Genomic DNA, 19838 nt, shown 5'->3' with positions numbered 1-19838 from the left:
GCCAACGCAATACATAAATTGTTGCTTTTCTTCTGCTGTTTTTAATGTTCTCTTTACCTTTAATTTTTGCTCTTTTAATTACAACTTGTCTTTCCAGACCAGGGCTTGAACCCGTCTCCCCTGCATTGGAAGGCAGATTCTTAACCACTGCGCCACCAGGGAAGCCCTGGTGTGTTCCTTTTTGAGTTGATCCTGTTTGGAACTCTCTGTGCTTCTTGGACCTGGATGTGTGTTTCCTTTCCCAGATTAGGGAAGCTAACAGCTTTATTGTCTTTTGGTTTTCAGCTTTCAGCTTTCAGCTATTATATCTTCAGATATATTCTCTGCTCCCTGTACTCTCTCTTTTCCTTCTGGGACCCCTATACTATGACTGCTAGTATGCTTGGTGTTGGTCTCTTAAACTGTTGTCATTTCTTTTTATTCTTTTTCTTTTTTTCTGTTCAGCTTCAGTGATTTCCAATCCTCTGTCTTCCAGCTCATTCATCTGTTCCTCTGTATCATCTAATCTACTGTTGATTGCTTTTAGTATATTTTTCATTTTAATTATTATTTCCTTATCTCTGCTTGGTTCTTCTACATATTTTCTAACTCTTTGTTAAAAAATTCTAACTTCTCACTCTGTTCATCCAATCTTCTCTGGAGTTTCTTTGAACATGTTTATGATCATTACCTTGAATACTTTATCAGGTAGATTGCCTAATGCCATTTCAGTTAGTTCTTATTCTGGGGTTTTAATCTTGTTCCTTCATTTACATATTCCTCTGTTGCCTATTTTTGCTTAATTTTCTGTTTTTATATCTATGTATTTTGTAGGTTGGTTACATTTCCCAACTTTGGAGAAGTGGCCTTTTGTAGGAGACATCCTATGCAGTGCACTTCACTCTGATCACCAGAGATATATGCTTTAGGGGTGCCTTATTTTGGGGCTGTATGGGTCCTTCTGTTGTGGTGCGCTGACTACTCTGGGTGGTCTAGTAAGTGTGGCTGGTCCCCAGTCTGGTTGCTTGCCAGAACCTGCCTTGTGGAAGCTTCTGGCCACTGGTGGGTGGGACTGGGTCTTAAGCTGCTGGCCACAGGCCCCAGGGAGTCCTGGTGCTAGTGATGGCCCTCTGGTGGGCAGAGTCTTATTCTGAAGGGTGCGGTTGTGGGCTGGTGGTCCTGGATCTAGTGTTGGCCTGATAGTGAGTGGGTCCAGTTCCTGACGTGGCTGGCTGTGGGGTCTGGCATGTCCTAAATCTAGTGTCCACCTGCTGGTAAGTGGGGCTGGATCCTGGGGTGGCTGACTGAGGATTCCAAGGTGTCTCAGATCTGATATCCACCCGCTGGTGGGTGGGGGCTGTGGTCAAGGGGGTCCTGGGGCTGGTGCTGGCACAATGTTGCATGGGCTGGGTCCTGATACAGCAGGAATTGGGGATGTGGTGGCCCTGGGGCTAACGTCCACCCACTGGTGTGTGAGGCCAGATCCTGGGGCTAGTGCCTGCCCACTGGTTGATGGACCCAGGTCCTAGGGTCTCTGGCTGCAGGGCTCAGGGTTTCCCAGAACTGGTATTAGCCTACTGATGGGCAGGACCAAGTCCCAGAGGGTCCTGGGGCTAGTGCCAGCTGACTGGTGGGCAGAGTCAGGTCCCAAAGTCTCTGGCTACAGGGCCCTGGGTACTGGGGGTGGTGTTTTCAGCCTGCTGGTGGGAAGGGTTGGGGCTCAGGGGGTCCGAGGGCTGGTGCCTACACATTGGTGTGTGAGGCTGGTCCCAGAGCTATTGCCGGCTCACTGGTGGGTGGAGCCAGTCCCAGAGTCTCCTGCTGCAGGGGTCTTGGGGTTCAGGGCATAGTGCTGGTGCACTGGTATGTGCGGCTAGGTCCTGGGTCCTGTTGTGGACAGGGCCAGGTCTGGGCAGCCACGAGCTCAGGGAGTCTTAGGACTGCTGGTTGGTGGGCCAAGCTATTTGCTTGGCCTGAGGTGTCCCAGTATTGGTGCCAACAGTCTAGTGGGTGGGTCTAGATCTCAGAGCTAATAAGCTAGAGGTGGGATTCCAAAATAGGGCTTGCCAGCACCAGTGTCCACATGGTAGGACAAGTTCCCCAAAATGACTGTCACCTGTGTCTATGTCCCAGGGTGAGCTTCAGTTGCTTCCTGCCTCTTGGGAGGCTCTCTAAAATCAGCAGATGGGTCTGAACCAGGCTCCTTTCAAATTACTGCTCTGCCCTGGGTCCTGGACTGTGTGAGATTTTGTGTGGGCCCTTTAAGGGTAGATCCTCTAATTCTCATAGCCCTCTGGGTTGCCCACAGGCGTTCAAAGCCAAATGTTCTGGGGGCTCATCTTCCTAGTGCAAGACCACTGGGCTGGGGAGCCCAGTGTGGGACTTGGGCCACTTGCTCCTTAGGGACAACTTCCACGATTATAATTATCCTCTCATTTGTGTGGCACCCAAAAGGGGTATGGTCTTGACTATACCCCACCTCCACCCTTGCTACCCATCTTATTGTGTTTCCTTCTTTATATCTTTAGTTGTAGAAGATTTTTCCTGCTCGTCTGCTGGTTTTTCTCATCATTAGCTGCTATGCAAATAGTTGTAATTTTCGTGTGCCTGTGGGAGGAGGTGAGCTCAGGGTCTCCCTACTCCGCCATCTTGTCCACTCCCCAGGGTATGGACTTCGAAATGGTGACATTATCTTGGATTATCTGGGTGGGCCCAATCTAATCAAATCAACTGAGTCCTTAATAGCAGAGACTCTTTCTTGTCTGGGTCAGAGAGAGACGTGATGTTAATGGCTTTGAAAGGGCAGCAAGGGGGCCATGAACCAAGGAAGTAAATAGTGTTCTTAGTTCTAAAACTGCAAGGAACTGAACTCTGCCAGTAACTGAATGAGCAAGAAAGTGAGTTCTTTCCTACAGCTTCCAGAAAGGAACACAGCCCTACTAACAGCTTGGATTTAGCCTGCTAAGACCCATTTTAGGCTTCTGACTTATGGAACTGTGAGATAATAAGACATTTGTATTGCTTAATCTACTAAGTTTGTGGTAATTTGTTATGGCAGCAATAAAAAGTGAACACAACACATACTCAAGCAATCTTGCCTCTGGATATTTCCCCTAGAGAAGTGAACTCTTATGTTTATACAAAAACCAGTATACAAGTTTTATATTATGTGGGATTTTTTTTTTTTTTTTTTTTGCGGTACACGGGCCTCTCACTGTTGTGGCCTCTCCCGTTGTGGAGCACAGGCTCCAGATGTGCAGGCTCAGTGGCCATTGCTCACGGGCCCAGCCGCTCCGCGGCATGTGGGATCTTCCCGGACCGGGGCACGAACCCGTGTCCCCTGCATCGGCAGACGGACTCCCAACCACTGCGCCACCAGGGAAACCCTATGTGGGATTTTTTTTTTTTTTAACCACAATTGAAAAACAAACAAACACCAAGACATGAATGTTTATAACAGCTCTATTCATTATCACCAAAACCTGGAAACAGCCCAAATGTCTTTCAGTAGGTGAATGCATGAATAAACTGTGGTCCACCCATACAATGGAATACTCCTCAGTAGTGAAAATGAACAAACTTGATACATGCAATGACCTGGATGAATCTCAGAGGCATTAAGCTGAGTAAAAGAGGCCAGTCTCAGGAGTTTACACACTCTATGATTATTTATATATTCTCAAAAAGACAAAAATTATGGAATTATCCTCTAAAAGCTATGGAGACTAGAGCAGTGATTGCCAGAATTTGGGGATGGGGCAAGTATGTCTACAAAAGGATGGAAAGAAGGAGATTGTGGGTCAATAAAACTGTTCTATTTCTTCATTATGGTGGTGGTCAAATGTGTCTATACATGTTACATTTAAAAATTCATAGAATTGTTACACCCCCCAAGAAAGTCATTTCTCTGTATGATTATTTAAAATATATTAAATAAATCAAAACTATGAGCCCAACAATAAAAAAACAAAACAGAAGCAAACTTGACACAGCTTTCTGCTCTGAGTCCTAGGGAATGTACCATAAATATGGTTGGGGGAGGAGACCCCATCACTTTTCTTTCTTTGTGCCCTGGCAGCCCCTCTACATCCATCTCAGAGTGGAAGGAGATCCAGCAGGGGTTCTGGAGACTCATACAAGTCTTTCCTTCTCCCTGTGAAAGGAGGGATTGGCTTACACATGCTCTACAGTCCTTCAGAGCAGGTAACTGGGACTCATCTCAGCCTCTTGCTGTAGGTGCAGGGTGACCAGCTACCCTGGTTTGCCAAAGACTGAGGGGCTCTCGAGATGTGGGACCTCCAGTTTTTAAAACCAGGAAAGTCCCAGGGAAATTGGAACAAGTTGGTAACTGTAACATGGCTTGAGAACGTCACATAACTTAACTGAGCCTCAGTTTTCTCATATGCAAAACAGAAAGAATGCTTACCCTGACCACTTCACCATGTTATCGTGAGATGCAAACTTTAAATTGTAAATTCTCTATAAATGTGAGTTGGTGGCATTATTATTGACGTTTAAAAAATGGAATTTATATATACACTACCAAACGTAAGGTAGATAGCTAGTGGGAATCAGCCGCATAGTACAGGGAGATCAGCTCGGTGCTTTGTGACCACCTGGAGGGGTGGGAGGGAGGGAGACGCAAGAGGGAAGAGATATGGGAACATATGAATATGTATAACTGATTCACTTTGTTATAAGGCAGAAACTAACACACCGTTGTGAAGCAATTATACCCCAATAAAGATGTTAAAAAATAAATAAATAAATAAAAATGGAATTTAGGGCTTCCCTGGTGGCGCAGTGGTTGAGAGTCCGCCTGGCGAGGCAGGGGACATGGGTTCGTGCCCCGGTCTGGGAAGATCCCACATGCCACAGAGCAGCTAGGCCCGTGATCCATGGCCGCTGAGCCTGCGCTCCGCAACGGGAGAGGCCACAACAGTGAGGGGCCCGCGTACAGCAAAAAAAAAAAAAAAGGAATTTAGCGGCAGTTTTCAAATGTTCAAAGTGGGGAAGTTTTGTCAGAGGAAATCATGCAATTGAAGAGTACGTGTGTGTATCTGATTGTAAGCATTGTTGAGATTGCACTTTCAATTTTGTGACTCTAAGAATATATGCACCAAGAATATAACTTTCGTTTTCGGCAGGCTGCTCCCTGGGAAGTTTCAGTTACCTGGATTCAAAGATAGTCTAGGGCAATAATTCTCAACCTTGGCTACAGACTGTAATCCCTTGGGGATCTTCAAGACATAGGTGCCTGGGTCCTACTCCCAGGGATTCAGTTTAATGGATCTGGGGTCTGGCTAGGCTTTGTGATTTTTAAATTCTCTCCAGGTGATTCTAACGTGCAACCATGGGCCTCTTAAATATTGGCCTGAACATCACCCAAATGGGACCCTTGGAGGTTTGTTCTTACTGTTACCCCCAGTGGATCAGCTGGTGGTCTGCCTTGTGAGCTCGCACCGCAAGGGAAGAGGCTGAGATGTGCCTCCAGGAGAGCTGACTTTTGATCTCAACAGGACAGAAACTCACCTCCACAAAAAATGACCAACAATATCAGTCACTCAGGTAGCTAATACTGTGATTATTACTGTTTTTCTAATTTAGGAGGGGCAGTTCTGGATTTCGGGGGTGTATTAGTCTGCTAGGACTGCTGGAACAAAGTACTACAAACTGAGTGACTTAAACAACAGAAATGTGTTGTCTCACCTTCTGGAGTCTGGAGCCAAGAGATGGAGGTGTTGGCAGGGTCATGCTCCTTCTGGAGGCTCTAGGGAAGGCTCTGCTTCAGGCCTCTCTCCCAGGGTAGTTCCTTGTCTTGTGGTAACATCAGTCAGTCTTCACATGGTGTTCTCCCTGTGTGTGTCTGTATGTTTCAAAATTTCCCCTTGTTATAAGGACACTAGTGATATTGGTTAAGGCTCACCCTAATGACCTCATTTTAACTTCATTATCTTTGTAAAGAGCTTATCTCCAAATAAGGTCACACCCTGAGGTTGGTGGCATAGTGGTTAGCCTAGTTGCCTTCGGGAATTTGGGGAGGGGGTGTGATTCAACCCCTAACATGAGAGGAGTCACAGTTTCCGTGTAGATGGCACCATGTATCTTATTCACACGTACTATAAACACCACAGTGGGATGGGGGTGAAAGGGACTGGCATCCAGCTTAGTCTCTGGTGGGGAGGCATCCCCATCAGCAAAGGAAATCCATGTGAGGAGGCTAAGCCACAGGTTAGTTCTTGTGGATAGATCAATGTCTTTGTTGAATGTTACGAGATGACTTTTTAAAAAAATCATCCTTAGGGAAATAAGAATTTTTTTAAGGAGTTAACAAGTTCCTCCTCAATAGGAATATCCCAGCAAAGCTCTGAATACCTATTGGTCAGGAGTGCTTTAAAAGGCTCCTTTCATTTGAAAGATGGTTGGACAAAGGGACTTACAAGTCCATATAGACTCTAAGATTTTGTGCTTCTTGCGAAGACGTTATTCAGAGGCTCGGTTTTTAGGGCAGAGTCCTGTACCAGGCACTGTGTCCAAAGGCAGAATACTTCAGACCTGGCTCTAGGTGCAAATAATGAATCTGAAAAACTTAATGACACATCAACTCTGCTAGAATCGATTGCTGTTTTTACTGCATAAATATTTTCAGTGGAGAGAAAATAGGTCCAGGATCTTTGAAAATGGCGAGATACAGATGGCAAACTCGGGGTGTCCTGCAGGATGGTTACTCAATGCTACTGCTCAGGAATATTTTAATTGACATCCACGACAGCAGTGAAGGTCTCAGTCTTTATGCTACCATCAAACTTGGCCCACCCTAGAGAATGAAAAAGGAAATATCACATCTGTGACAATCCTATTTTTCTAGCAAAAGAAAAATCCCGAATAAGCATTAAGGCAGTGAATCTGGCCACACAAGTGCTGTAGAGAGAAATTTTAAATGCAATTTTTTTTTGTTTGTTTGTTTCCACAATAACCAATTTAATTATTGAGGATACAGGTCCTGTCTCATTCATACCCACAGCCCAATCAGTCCTTTTTCCAGCCCTTATGTTATAGCATTAAAAACTTTTACCTGGGCTTCCCTGGTGGCGAAGTGGTTGAGAGTCTGCCTGCCGATGCAGGAATCATGGGTTCGTGCCCCAGTCTGGGAAGATGCCGTGGAGCGGCTGGGCCCGTGAGCCGTGGCCGCTGAGCCTGCGTGTCCGGAGCCTGTGCTCCGCAACGGTAGAGGCCACAACAGTGAGAGGCCCGCGTACCGCAAAAAAAAAAACAAAGAAGACAAAAAACTTTTACCATATTGTATACAGAGTTCTAAAGCAAAACTCTCCTAGGAAATGAAGGGGAAATAAAAAATATCATCAGCTCACATATACTTTTTTCCATACATACCTAAAATTACTAACATTTATTTTTTCTTATAAAATACTTACTGTAGAGAATTTTTAAAATATAGAAAAGTATAATGAATAAAATAAATATCACTAATAATGTCATCTAATATTTTCTTCAAGTTCTTCTATGGTACTTATATATAAAATACTGTTGTATCATGCTGTAAACAGACTTCTCTTTTCTTTTATTTCCACTTAATGTTATATTGTTACATTTTCCCTGGGTCATTAAATATTATTAAATATTTTCCATCATGTTAGATATATTTTACTTAACAATAGATATTCTCCTGGTTTGAGGTCTATAGGTATTTATTTCTATTTTAAATAGTGCTTCAGAAAACCTTTTCAATACAATTTTTTTCTGGTCTAAAATTGTGGTTTTTTGTGAGGAAAAATTCATAGTAGTAGAACTATAGGGTCAAAAAGTTTGAATATTTTTAAGGTTCTTGATAGGTATTCCAAGACTGATTTCCAGAAACTTTACAGTGATTTATAAATGCCCTAAAAATACTTGAGAATATTGACGTCATGTACCCTCCCCAACATAGAGTATTACTGTGTTTTAAACATGTTTTTTTTAATCATATCTTAGGTAATTAATCAATAATTCTAGGAACGCCTCATATCACAGGTGGGGGAGGTTTGTTTCTAATTTCTTTGAAATTGGCAGGAAAGATGGCACTGGTATAGATTATTGAGGGAGTTTGAATAGGCTTAAAGATTGACTTCACAGAGTAAATTATACGGTTTCTGTCCTGGATAGTTTAGACATTCAACTCCTGTCAATGTGGGGGTACACTTGATCTCTTTCAAGTATTTCCCATTAGGATTTTTAGGAATAGCTTTTAAAGTAATTTTGATTGAATTAAATATTTTTTTAGAAAGGCCATTCTGTTTTCATTTGTTAAGACATTTTATCTTTAACTCAATTTCAAGGATGCTATGAGATGAGCCAGGAAGAAGGAAATTTGATCCTCAGTACCACATTTCATCAGTTCTAAGGCATATATTTTTCACATATAAATGTCTGAAACTGGGATGTGTAACAGTCATGGTTAGCGCTCTCGGATCCCTCTACAACTCTCATGAACATTAGCTCTGTGTGATTTTACTCCCAACATCCAGCACCTACATCTCTTTGTTGTAGGGCTGCATGAACCCACTTTGCCTACACAGAGCTAGAAGGACCTAGAAATTCATATCTCTCTCCCGGGCCTCCCATGCTTAACCAATGACTGTTGGTTCAGGGGTATAAATACTCCAGCTCCCTGGCCTCTACTTGGAAAACTGAAGCAGGACTTACACTTTCCCCAGAGCTCCCTTGTGGGACTGAGCCAAAGTGCCATCCCCGCCTCCACACCTTCTGATGGATGGGCTTTGCTTGACATCACACCCTTGTGTGAGCTTTTCTCCCTTCCCTATGTGTCAGTCCTCTTTCTCTATTTTCCTACCATGTTTTTTTTCCCCCCCAGTTCAAACAAATTCTCACCTCGGGGAACCGAACATACGACAAGGTGTGTCTTACAACCCATGATGTCTTCCACTTCCTGTTGGCCAGGAAGGCAGTTAGGTTCACCCTTATACCGCCAAAACTGCAAAAGGCAACTATAATGATACAGTTGTCTTTGCCTGGGCATGCATGAACTTGGTTGTTTTTCTTGTGGTATGAATGGACTGTTACTTTACTTTTCAGTAAATAAATCATTTAAGGACTATTTGAGGAAGGAATATGAATCCTGATTATTGTCTAAAAATCTTCTATTAAATCCTTTTGAAAAGATCAAAAAAAGTACCAGCATCAAAACTCAGAATAGATGTCAAGACCTGGGGAGAAATTCCTAGGGATAGTAGTGGAACAGCTCTTTAAGAAATGCTTCATTTTGATGGCAGAATGTTATTGTGAAAAATGTGGATGAAAACTCTGATTTAAAAGAGAGGTTCAGAAGAGTTCCACTCTGAATATACAGAAGTTTTAGGAATATCACAATTTATTATTTCATTTTCCTTTATATACACACATGATTAAAACTATGTTCAAATAGCTCTTAAGTTTACTTAAAAAGACATAAGACAAAAATCCAAAGTACTATGTCATATTTTAGATGCTTTTAAACAATTTTTGGTGATAGAAAAAATAATGGTAAGTCTTATAATTGATAGAGTCTTAAACTTGGTGAAATACTAATCAGGAATATGCTACTCAGAGACAGAAGGAATATAATCAATGAACAATCTTAGCAACGGTGGGAAAACTGAGATAACTTCATAGACTTTTCACCTAGTATGAGTCATAGTAGGGGTTACATTTGTGAGTGAGGGGCCACCATTTTGTCACATTCTTGAAATTCTGTAGACGTTAGTCTATTAAATATTTCTTATTCCTCTAAAGTGTGTATGTGTGTACATATACACATATACATGTATGTGTGTGTGCACACACATTACTCAGAGAAGTAATCCATGCATTTAATTTGGTGCCCGCTTTTTATTTTTTAGTGGTGATCACAGAACTATATATAACTCATGTGATCACTGCACAAAAATAAAAAGCTGGCATTAGATTTAATGCATGGATTACTTCCCTGAATGATAAAACTACTCAGTATATAGAAATAGGATCTCCCCACAAACGTCTTTTCATATTCCATTTCAGAGAAATGCCTGACCTGAACTGTCTATATGCCAAGGTAACTTTATTATCCACCCAATTTGTTTTGTCTTCCTGTTTTCTCACCCCATATTTTGCTGATGAAAGATGTATTTCTCTATTGTGAAACAGCACACACAAGCAATTTCAACGGACTTATAGATGGGATAATTTCTGCACCTTCAAAGTACTGTGGTAATACATAACTCCCTTGTACCAAATCAACTCTTTAGCAACATGATTAATTAACCTGTAAGAATAGAAGTTCAACACTGTTGCCTTGAAATGCACATGTATTTTGGTTTTAGGCTTTACCTACCCTTCCATACTAAAATCATTCTGTTGTAGTTTTCAAAATCTTGGGTAAATCAATAATATTTGTGTATATGCTTTACAACCCTTCCACTGCAATCACACTGAGTCTTGTGGTCAAACCTATGCAGCATACACTTGCTTCTTCTAGAAAAATCCATTACATCATTCCAACTTTAGTAGAACTAGCTGGTGTAGATGTTCTTAAACTCCCATCTCATTTTCTTTTTCATTCACTTTGTTTTTTTTTTCTGCCGGAAGCAGGAAACAGCCAAAAGAGTTTTTGAAAACAATGAATCACTTTTAAAATGTATTCTGTAAGCATTTATTGAACAATACTCTGCCATGTTCTGTGAGAGGGGCAAAGAATAAGATATGGACTCAAAGGGCTCAGAGTCTAGTAGGAGAGACACATGCCCCCCTTTCCCGCCCTAATTAATTGCAAGTATAGTGTGACAGAGGCTTTATTAAAAGGTTTGCAGCGACAGGGGGATGGGGTAGGATTTTAGAGCATGTCTCCTCCCAGTTAACCTTCTCACCCTCCAGGTTGTAGATAAAAATACCCCAATGTAACAATATATAAATAAGAAACAACGGACTATCTGAGCCAATCTTCTCTCTTCCCATTTCCCTCCCAACTCCCCCTGATTTACTCACCTAGCTGTGATGTTGAGTGGGACAGCCACAGTGAGAGGGACTAGTTGGCTTTAACCAGAGCTCTGATGCTTGTTACCACGTGGAGACAGGAAGCACACAAGAGAGGGTAGGACCAGACCTCAAGCGTTGAGGACCCAGTAACCCAGTTCACTAGATAGAAATAAATTAGTAAATAAATGTAGTATCCCAATGGGTGTCTGGACAAATAGGTCAGCAACTCCTCTTGGGATGGAAGTTCATACTCCACCACCCCTGAGTGGGAAGAGGGGCTGGACAGAGGTATGAACAAGAGATAGTACCTAGAGTGCCGGTGCTGGCTGGGGGGAAGCAGCATGTGTTAGGATCTTCACAGAAGAGGTGTATCGAGGGGTGTCTTGGAAGGATGAGAAGGAATCTGCTGAGGGAATGAGGCAGGAGACGTTCCCTAGACAAAACAGTCTATCTGAGTGACTGTTGGGTGAGAAATGCTGCTGGAGGAAGAGAGGAAAGGGTCAGTTAATGGCAGGTGCTAGGAACTGAAGAGCAGCAAGGGGGCAATAGAATCAGATGTGTGTTTCAGAAAGATAATTCTGACAGAAGTGTGGTGGGTAGGTTGATGGGGACAGGTGCGGTAGAGAGAGAGAAAGGTATATTGCCTCCATTGCCATTATGCAGGTAATAAATGAGAAAGACCTGAAAAACAAATAGGCAGTGTTTGCATGGATCAGAGAAAGGGGAATATATTAAGAAATGTTCTAGAAACAGTACATGTCTTTTTCTTTCTCCCAAGCTCACCAAGCATGTCAGTCACTACCTGTGAATGCAGAGGCAGACAGGCCAGAAGACATCAGGGGTAGGGTATAAGTGATCTCGACCAATACTAATCTCAGTCAACTTGCAGTTTCCCTCCATTCTGGGGAGTCATTGCTAAACTCTGGGAGGCTTACTTAGTGCCAGGGCACTCTGGGTTTAGATGGTCTGTTGTCACTATCCAAGTTGGGTTTCACTGAGAGGCCATGTGGACCGAATAGAAAAAATCTTCATTTAGGTCCAGTGGGTCTTCCTGCTACTCCTGTGATCCTTTTGGGTTCATGGGAATCAATATGACCTTCCAGTTTGGACCACACTGGGCTAGAGGAAGCTCACTGAAGTCCAAGGCTCTATCTGCCTATACACAGCATGTGTAATAATAATTCCCACAGCCAGGGGAATTATTTCCTGGACAGGGAGTAGGAAAGCCTTGCTCTTCCACATCATATGTGCTCTCAGATCTTTGATCTAAATCATGAATCCTTTCCAACTCCCTAAGGAGCCAGACTTTTGAAACTTAAAAGAGCATGTGTTCCTCTGCTTACTGATGCCACACACCTTTCTTGAGACAGTGAACATTAAATGGACTAGAAGTTCAGCTATGGAATAAAAAAGGGGAATAAAGAAAATAAGTTTAAAAAGCTTTGGTTAATTTCAGTTGAATGTCCTTTGCATAAAATATAAATCACGGGCTTCCCTGGTGGCGCAGTGGTTGAGAGTCCGCCTGCCGATGCAGGGGACACGGGTTCGTGCCCCGGTCCGGGAAGATCCCACATGCCACGGAGTGGCTCGGCCCGTGAGCCATGGCCGCTGAGCCTGCGCGTCCAGAGCCTGTGCTCCGCAACGGGAGAGGCCACAACAGTGAGCGGCCTGCGTACCGAAAAGAAAGAAAGAAAAAAAAAATATATATATATATATATATAAATCACATAGGGGCTAGGATCATATATGTTTTGCACTGTATCTCTAGGACTTTGCAGTGTTTGCCATCTGGTAGCACTCAGTGTTTAAAGTGAATAAAGGAATACAAGGGCATGAGAGTTAAAGTGGGAACTAAGTCTTAGCTATGGACAGCACATTATACATTCAATTTGGCAAGTATGCATTGAACACCTACTATGTGACAGGCACTGTGTTAGATCCTCCTCCATGGTGCTAGATCCTTCCTACAATGGTGAATGAGACAGATAAATCCCTGTCATCAAGCAACGTACTCTCATTCTTACTCCCGTTATTAAGGAAGACAAAACACAAATAGATCATTACAAATTGATAAATAATGTATAAGGAATAAACAGGGTAAAGTGACATAATATTTTAGTGATGGGGGAACAGGAATGAAGAGGGGTCAGAGCTACTAATCTGATTGCACTTTCCCTCAGACCACCCCTGTATGCTGAGAGTGAAATTCAAACTTAAAAAAAAAAAAAAAAGTAGTATTAGTTAAATGTTAAAAAGTCATATGAAGAAAGCAAATACAGAACTGCATTTAATATTTACATAATCATCATGCAGGCACAATGATATTACATGTGGATAGCTACAGTTAAAACATCTTGGGATTTTATTTCTAAAGTTAAGTTTCATGGGCGTATTCTATTTAAAGTTCTTTTCATCCTCAAAATTTATATGCAATAAAGTATGTAAGTTGTCTTAATGTTAGCTTAGTTCTTTTTGTTCTGTATGTTGTAAAATTCAAGTTTGTTGACTTTTGAAATAGTTGCATTTTACTTAGCAAAGAAAATAAAAATGTCCATTTCCCCCTAGAAAAAGGATAATACTTTCTAATTTTGCAAATACTTTATGAAAGTATCATTTGACTCTGTATTTTTACAGCTGCTTAGAATTTATTATTGGAGAGGCCCTTCATACAGTATGTTCCTTTTCTTTTATTTCTAGTCAAAGGGTGTTGTTAATATTATTTTGGAATTATTCAAATTTAAGAGAGTGATAAAGGGCCTCTCTTCAGGCGTTCTTATTAACCAAACCCCTAACTTCTCACTCCTTTAAGGAAAAATACAAGGTTTTTGAGAGAAAAGGAAAGAAAGGAAAAAAGGGTTTTAGACTATGAGCTTCTTGATTTGGGAATCAGAACTACTCAGTGTGTTATCTTCAAGACCTTGCATCTTGTCTGGCATCTCGCAGGTGCTCAGGAAATGGTTGCTGAGCTGAACTGGTTTGGGAAGAGTCAGGGGAATACTATCCCCTCACAGAGATGGGGAAATCAAGGCTCAAAGTTCATCTGTATTGTGCTTTGCACTTTACCAAGGCCTCTCACCCCAGTTAACTAATTTAAAAGTCAGTCCTCCACGGGGAGGGGGAAGGGTAAGCTGGGACGAAGTGAGAGAGTGGCATGGACATATATACACTACCAAACATAAAATAGACAGCTAGTGAGAAGCAGCCGCATAGCACAGGGAGATCAGCTCTGTGCTTTGTGACCACCTAGAGGGGTGGGATAGGGAGGATAGGAGGGAGATGAAAGAGGGAGGAGATATGGGGATATATGTATATGTATAGCTGATGCACTTTGTTATAACGCAGAAACTAACACACCATTGTAAAGCAATTATACTCCAATAAAGATGTTAAAAAAAATAAAATAAAAAAGTAAAAGTTGGTCCTCGCCACCATTATATATAAAGTAGGAAAGGTCAATACTTTCAAATAAAAAGATGACAGTAATTACGTGTTTGACGTACAGTGAATTGGTCACTGCTAGACTCCCCTATATACAGAGTCAGCCTCTGCTCTCAAGGGACAACTAAAACCCAATGATGAAAAAATTCAGGTCTTTAGATAGTGATGGAAAAAGGATTACTCTAAGGACAAAAACAATCAGAAAAGTTATTGGCAGTCTTTTGACTAAAAAATTGTTCTATAATATGGAGAAGAAAAGCTCTTATACACTATTGCTGGTACTGTAAATTGGTCCTATTTTTATGGAGGAGAATTTGTGAATTTATACCAAAATTAAAATGAACATAACTTTGATGTAGTAATTTACTTTTATGAATGTATCCTCACTATAGGCATACTGGCATAAGAGTACATAGATGTATGAGGAAAAGGATTTAATGAATATGAGAATGTTCACTGTGGCATTGTTAGTAACAGAAGACAATTTATTTTTACTTTTTAAATTTTTATTTATTTATTTATTTTATTTTATTTTATTTTTTGCAGTACACGGGCCTCTCACTGTTGTGGCCTCTCCCGATGCGGAGCACAGGCTCCAGACACGCAGGCTCAGCGACCATGGCTCACGGGCCCAGCCACTCCACGGCATGTGGGATCTTCCTGGATCAGGGCACGAACCCGTGTCCCCTGCATCGGCAGGCGGACTCTCAACAACTGCGCCACTAGGGAAGCCTGACAATTTAAATTAGTCTAAGTGCTCATCAATAGATTGTTGGCTACAGAAATTAGGTGTTATCTGGGTAGTGATATTTTATGGAGACATTTGAGGTATAACATTAATCTATGTATCACCATGAAAAAAATGACCATAATATATTAAGTCAAAAGAAAGATACTTGACAGTATGATTTCCTTTGAGTAAAAATTCTCATGAAAGTATTAGTGATAGCTACCTTGGGAAAGTGAGATAGGCTATCTTTTGACTTTATTCAATTCCATACTACTTGATTCTTTTTTTAATGGAAATAGATTATTTTTAAAATAAAAAAATTAAAGAGAAGCTATTCAATTCTGACTACCTGAGAAGCTTTTAACTTCTTAGCCAACAGTAAGTAGACACCAGGAAATGATCAGCTTTTGCCCTACTTCACCATAGTGCCTAGTACTGTGCTTGGTTCACTGTTGGTGCTCGGTCAATATTCTGAGATTAAATACGTAAGGAAGGCTAAGCCAGGTCACTCTTTAGTAAAGTGAGATGGAAGCATGTAAGAACATTGAGAGTTTTAGATCCTACAATCTGAGTCAGTGGGTCAACAGAGAAGAGTTTACAATGACCACAACAATAGAGTTGACTTAAAGAAAGATGGGCTATATAAATGTCAACTCACTCTGAAATAATTGGGGGATTCTACTTGCATTGAATAAGGATTCTTAATGACTCCCCACCATATGTTTCTTTGAGCAATTCTTGGGGCATTCATCTGTGGGTTCAGAGGTCACAGAAGCATAAAGATGAAGAAATCTCAGTCAGTGCTCAAATGGTCCAGCCAGTTCAGACCCTGAACTCCTCAGCAACAGTCTTGCAGTAAGGAGTTCAGCCTGACAGAACACTTCCTGGGACATGGTTTCCACTTACTCCTGGGGAATTCTTTCCTGATGTGTTCTGACTACGAGGAAGTTCCTTAGCACACTGAACTTGAATCTGCCTCTTTGTAAAACTGACCCCCGGACCCCAGCTCTGCCGCCAGTGTCACACACAATGGCTCTAACTGGCTCTGCAGTGGTTTAAGAGAATGGGCCCCGCAAGACTTGCCTTGAGCCCCAGTTTCCACACGTAGGTGATAAATCACCCTGAGGCAAAGATCAGCAACTCTCTCTAATCCTAAACTTGTTTACAAAATGAAGATGATCATAGTTTCTACCTCATGGGGTTGTTTTAAGAAGATAATGAAATAATACATGCAAATTATCTGTCACGAATGTATGGCACAAAATGCCCAATAAATAATTTCATTGCGATTTTTGTAGGCCTTTTCCATTAGGTATTCGATTAGGAAGCAGGAAGGAAAGTGGCACCAAATGGTAAAGTTAACCTATGAGGCGTCCGCCAGTGACCTGCTTCCTGAGGATCTTGATGCCAAGTGACTTGAGCATCTTCTGTGTCTTCCTCACTAGAAACAAATTAGAAAAACACTCCCAGGAAGGGGAGGGACACTTCATACCATCAATTTGGTATACTAATTTATAAAAGTAACTTGGGGTGTTTGAGAATCTCACTCACCTCTGGGGGACACAAGGAAAGAGCTCCTTCAGGGCCTTCTCTCAAAACTTGTCTCCCTGCAGCTTCCTAATATTCAAAGAGCTGTCAGAGGAAACACAAGTTTCTCCAGCCATTCTGAAACTTTTCTCAGGGCTAATGACTACCTATCAGCCTGGATTTGACTTATGTTATCATTCAAGACATGAATTATAAATCCTACATATATTCAGGAATGTGTGCATGCATATAATGTACACATATATTTACAACATAGATCTATACAATATACCATATGAAATGTAGTAGACTAGGAGACTCAAGACCTAGGTCTAAGTTTGACCTCACTGTGTGAGCTCTCAGGATCTCAGTTTACTCATCTATATAAATGGTTACAATGGATGATTCTCACACTATATTCTAAGGAGTTTTAGGTTTGCATAGCAGTGCTGGGGGCTGTTTTAATTGGGCTTCAGGCCTCCATCTTGTTTGAAGCAGGACAGCAATATTTAAAAAAAAAAATCTGTTACAAATATTGAGATTCTGTTTAAGAATTCACTTGAAAAATGAGTCTTTTTCACCAAAAGATGTTTGAAAATCACTGAGTCAAGTGATCCTCAAGGCTCTGAGTTCCTTTTTCTTACTTGTATTTCAGAGGTGGGGAGGGCGGGAGAGAGAGAAAGAGAAAAGGGAGTGAGGAGAGGAAGAGGGAAAGGAAGAAGAAGAGCAGTGGTGGTGGTGGGGAGAAGAGGAGGCCAGACAGACACGGTAACGTCTCTGTGTTATCACGGATGGTTTGGGAACAGTATTCTGATTAATTAATGATTCTTGCTCACTTGCTTCCTCAGTACAGTACATCACCTAACTATATAATAACACTGCGTAAGGATAAGTCCCTTTTTGTTATTCAGTTGGTACTTAATGCCCAGAGCATTTAAAATGACTTCCTCCTCCCTGCCCACCCCCGACCCCAACTTCCCAGCCCCAGGTTTCAATCATTAAACAGAGAGAAAATCTTTAGCACTCCAAGTCAATGGCTCATTCCTTCCAAAAACTGTCTAGTAGCATCCTTACAATAAGATGAAATAAGATCAGAAGCATAATCGGTCTGGAGGCTGATATTAGCAATAATGAGGTCAGTCTGGAATGCACAGCAGAGGAGTTCAAGGATGTCTCTTTTGATACATAGATTCCGGATGCCCCTCTATTCATCAGCTCCCCTCAACACTCCCTCTGGTAAGGACAACCCAGCAGGGCAAATCCCACGAGGGAGTCGGTCCCTTTACTTTAGAAAAATGTGAGCTGCTGAAAGAAGCCCATTGAATCAACGTCACAAAGCCATGCCCCTGCTTGGTGAGTGTTTGGGGGAAGGGTTTATAGGAGAACCATAAGGTTGGGTGGGGGCCATGTTTGAATGAACAAGTGCCCCCTGAGTCTCTGTGGCCCCAGGGGTACACAGCTGTGGAGCTCAGCTGCATCAACAGAGACATGCGACCCTGTGTGTCGGGCTGCGACCTGCCTCTGCAGGGACAGCAGGGTGTGGGGCAAAGGGGCCTGGACATGGAATCGGAAGGTGAGGGTGTGAGCCTCAGCTCCAGGACAAGGTGCTTCATTTCTCTGAACTGCCCTTTTCCTAACTGAAAAATACCCAGTGGAGTTGCCTCACAGGCGTGTTGTATGGTTTACATAAAACAGGGTCTGAAAAGCATTTTGTAAATTAGAAAGCATCATAAAGATGTAAGCTATATATCCAGTGGCCTGTGGAAAACTTGCTTAAATCACTTTCCTAAGGTACGCATATAAGAGGTTAGTGAATTACCAGATAAATGAAGTGTTTCACTATGTTCACATAGTTTTCAATATGTCTTAATTATAAAAACCACTGTGTCTGATATTCTATAAAGAACTAACTATAAAATTACATATGAAAAATTATATATATTATAAAATCCAATTACATATGATTTCAAAAACAGGACTAGATTATTCCTAAAGAACTACTGTAGTGGCAATTAATTTTGTAAATGTATACAGTTATACCAAAAAGTTTTACAAAAATAGCTTAAATTCAATCTCCATTTCACTTCACTAAATAGTGTGTGGTTTACTCCTATTTTAGATGTCACGTGTCAGAGTCCTCCACATCGATGGAGATGCCAGAAGACCATGGACCGCAGCTTCCCACAGAAAACCATCAATTCTTCTGGTCAGGAAGTTCTCTGGAGCAATCCTCTTCGTTCTCCTCTGAGCAGGACAGGGTCAGTGCGCTCATCACGGGATGCATCCAGGATGTAGTCTGTGTTACGTGGCTTGGGAAGAAAAAGGGATACAATTAGAATCTGAAAGACTGTACTTCTACCCACCGTGCAAGCAGTGATCCCTCAGCGACACTGCTTCCACCCTACTGCAGTCTCCTGAATTAGGAAGCTGTTGGAACTGGATCCAATAGTTTTTAAAAGTCTTAGATACGTTTTTAGGTTCAACAAAACCCATTTTTTTCTTTATTCTTTGGTAAAAACAAAACCAAAAACAAAAGAATGCAGGAGAATGTGTCATCTTTGACTCCTCGCTCTTCTTTATCCATCAGCAAGTCCTGTGATTATCTTTCTGTAACATCTCTGGAATCTTTTCCTTTCTCCTTTTCCAACGCTATGGCCTGGGTCACTGAAACAGCTTGTCTCTTTGCCTCTGTTCTAGTTTTTTAATTCATCCTCCACTCCAGCCAAGAGATCTTCCTAAATGACAGATCATACACTGCTGCTCACCTGCTAAAAATTCAGTGCCAACTAATGCCTTCTGGATCAAACACATATTCCATAGTATGAAATACCTTGTTTCTTACCTGCCTCAACAATACTTTCTTCTCTGCTACAATCTTCCCCCTTCCCGTCTTGTTTATTCAGCTAACTCAAGCTAATTCTAAAGAACCAAATCTCCCTCTAGATTCCTCCAATCTGTGCCCATGGCCTTATCTCTTATACCATATTACAAATGCCTATTTATTTTTAGGCCTTTGTACTGCATACAAAGCTCCTTTAGGGCAGGAGCTGTTTCTTATCTCTGAGTCTATGGTACCTAACATATTCTCAGAACAAGTAACTAGGCGTTTCGGGGAAGAACACAAGCAGAGGTAAGGAAGGACGTACAAATATATGGGGCA

At 41.7% G+C, this 19838-nt stretch overlaps 1 protein-coding gene across 3 annotated transcripts in view; it reads right to left on the bottom strand.

Annotated features, from left to right (window-relative positions):
* Window positions 1–18572: 18572 nt before the first annotated feature.
* STXBP4 (syntaxin binding protein 4) overlaps window positions 18573–19838 on the bottom strand; it is a 182738-nt gene continuing 181472 nt past the window's right edge. For all 3 annotated transcript variants that reach the window (XM_024757529.1, XM_024757527.1, XM_024757528.1), the window contains one exon: window positions 18573–18987. In XM_024757529.1, coding sequence (XP_024613297.1) covers window positions 18873–18987 — 115 coding nt within the window. In that variant the 3' untranslated portion in view covers window positions 18573–18872. The remainder of the gene's footprint in view (window positions 18988–19838) is intronic.

This window comes from Neophocaena asiaeorientalis, unplaced genomic scaffold (assembly GCF_003031525.2).
Source record: "Neophocaena asiaeorientalis asiaeorientalis breed wild unplaced genomic scaffold, Neophocaena_asiaeorientalis_V1.1 scaffold327, whole genome shotgun sequence".
Lineage (NCBI taxonomy): Eukaryota > Metazoa > Chordata > Mammalia > Artiodactyla > Phocoenidae > Neophocaena > Neophocaena asiaeorientalis.
Note: the sequence above shows the minus strand (reverse complement) of the source record. Positions and strands in the feature narration are given on the sequence as shown.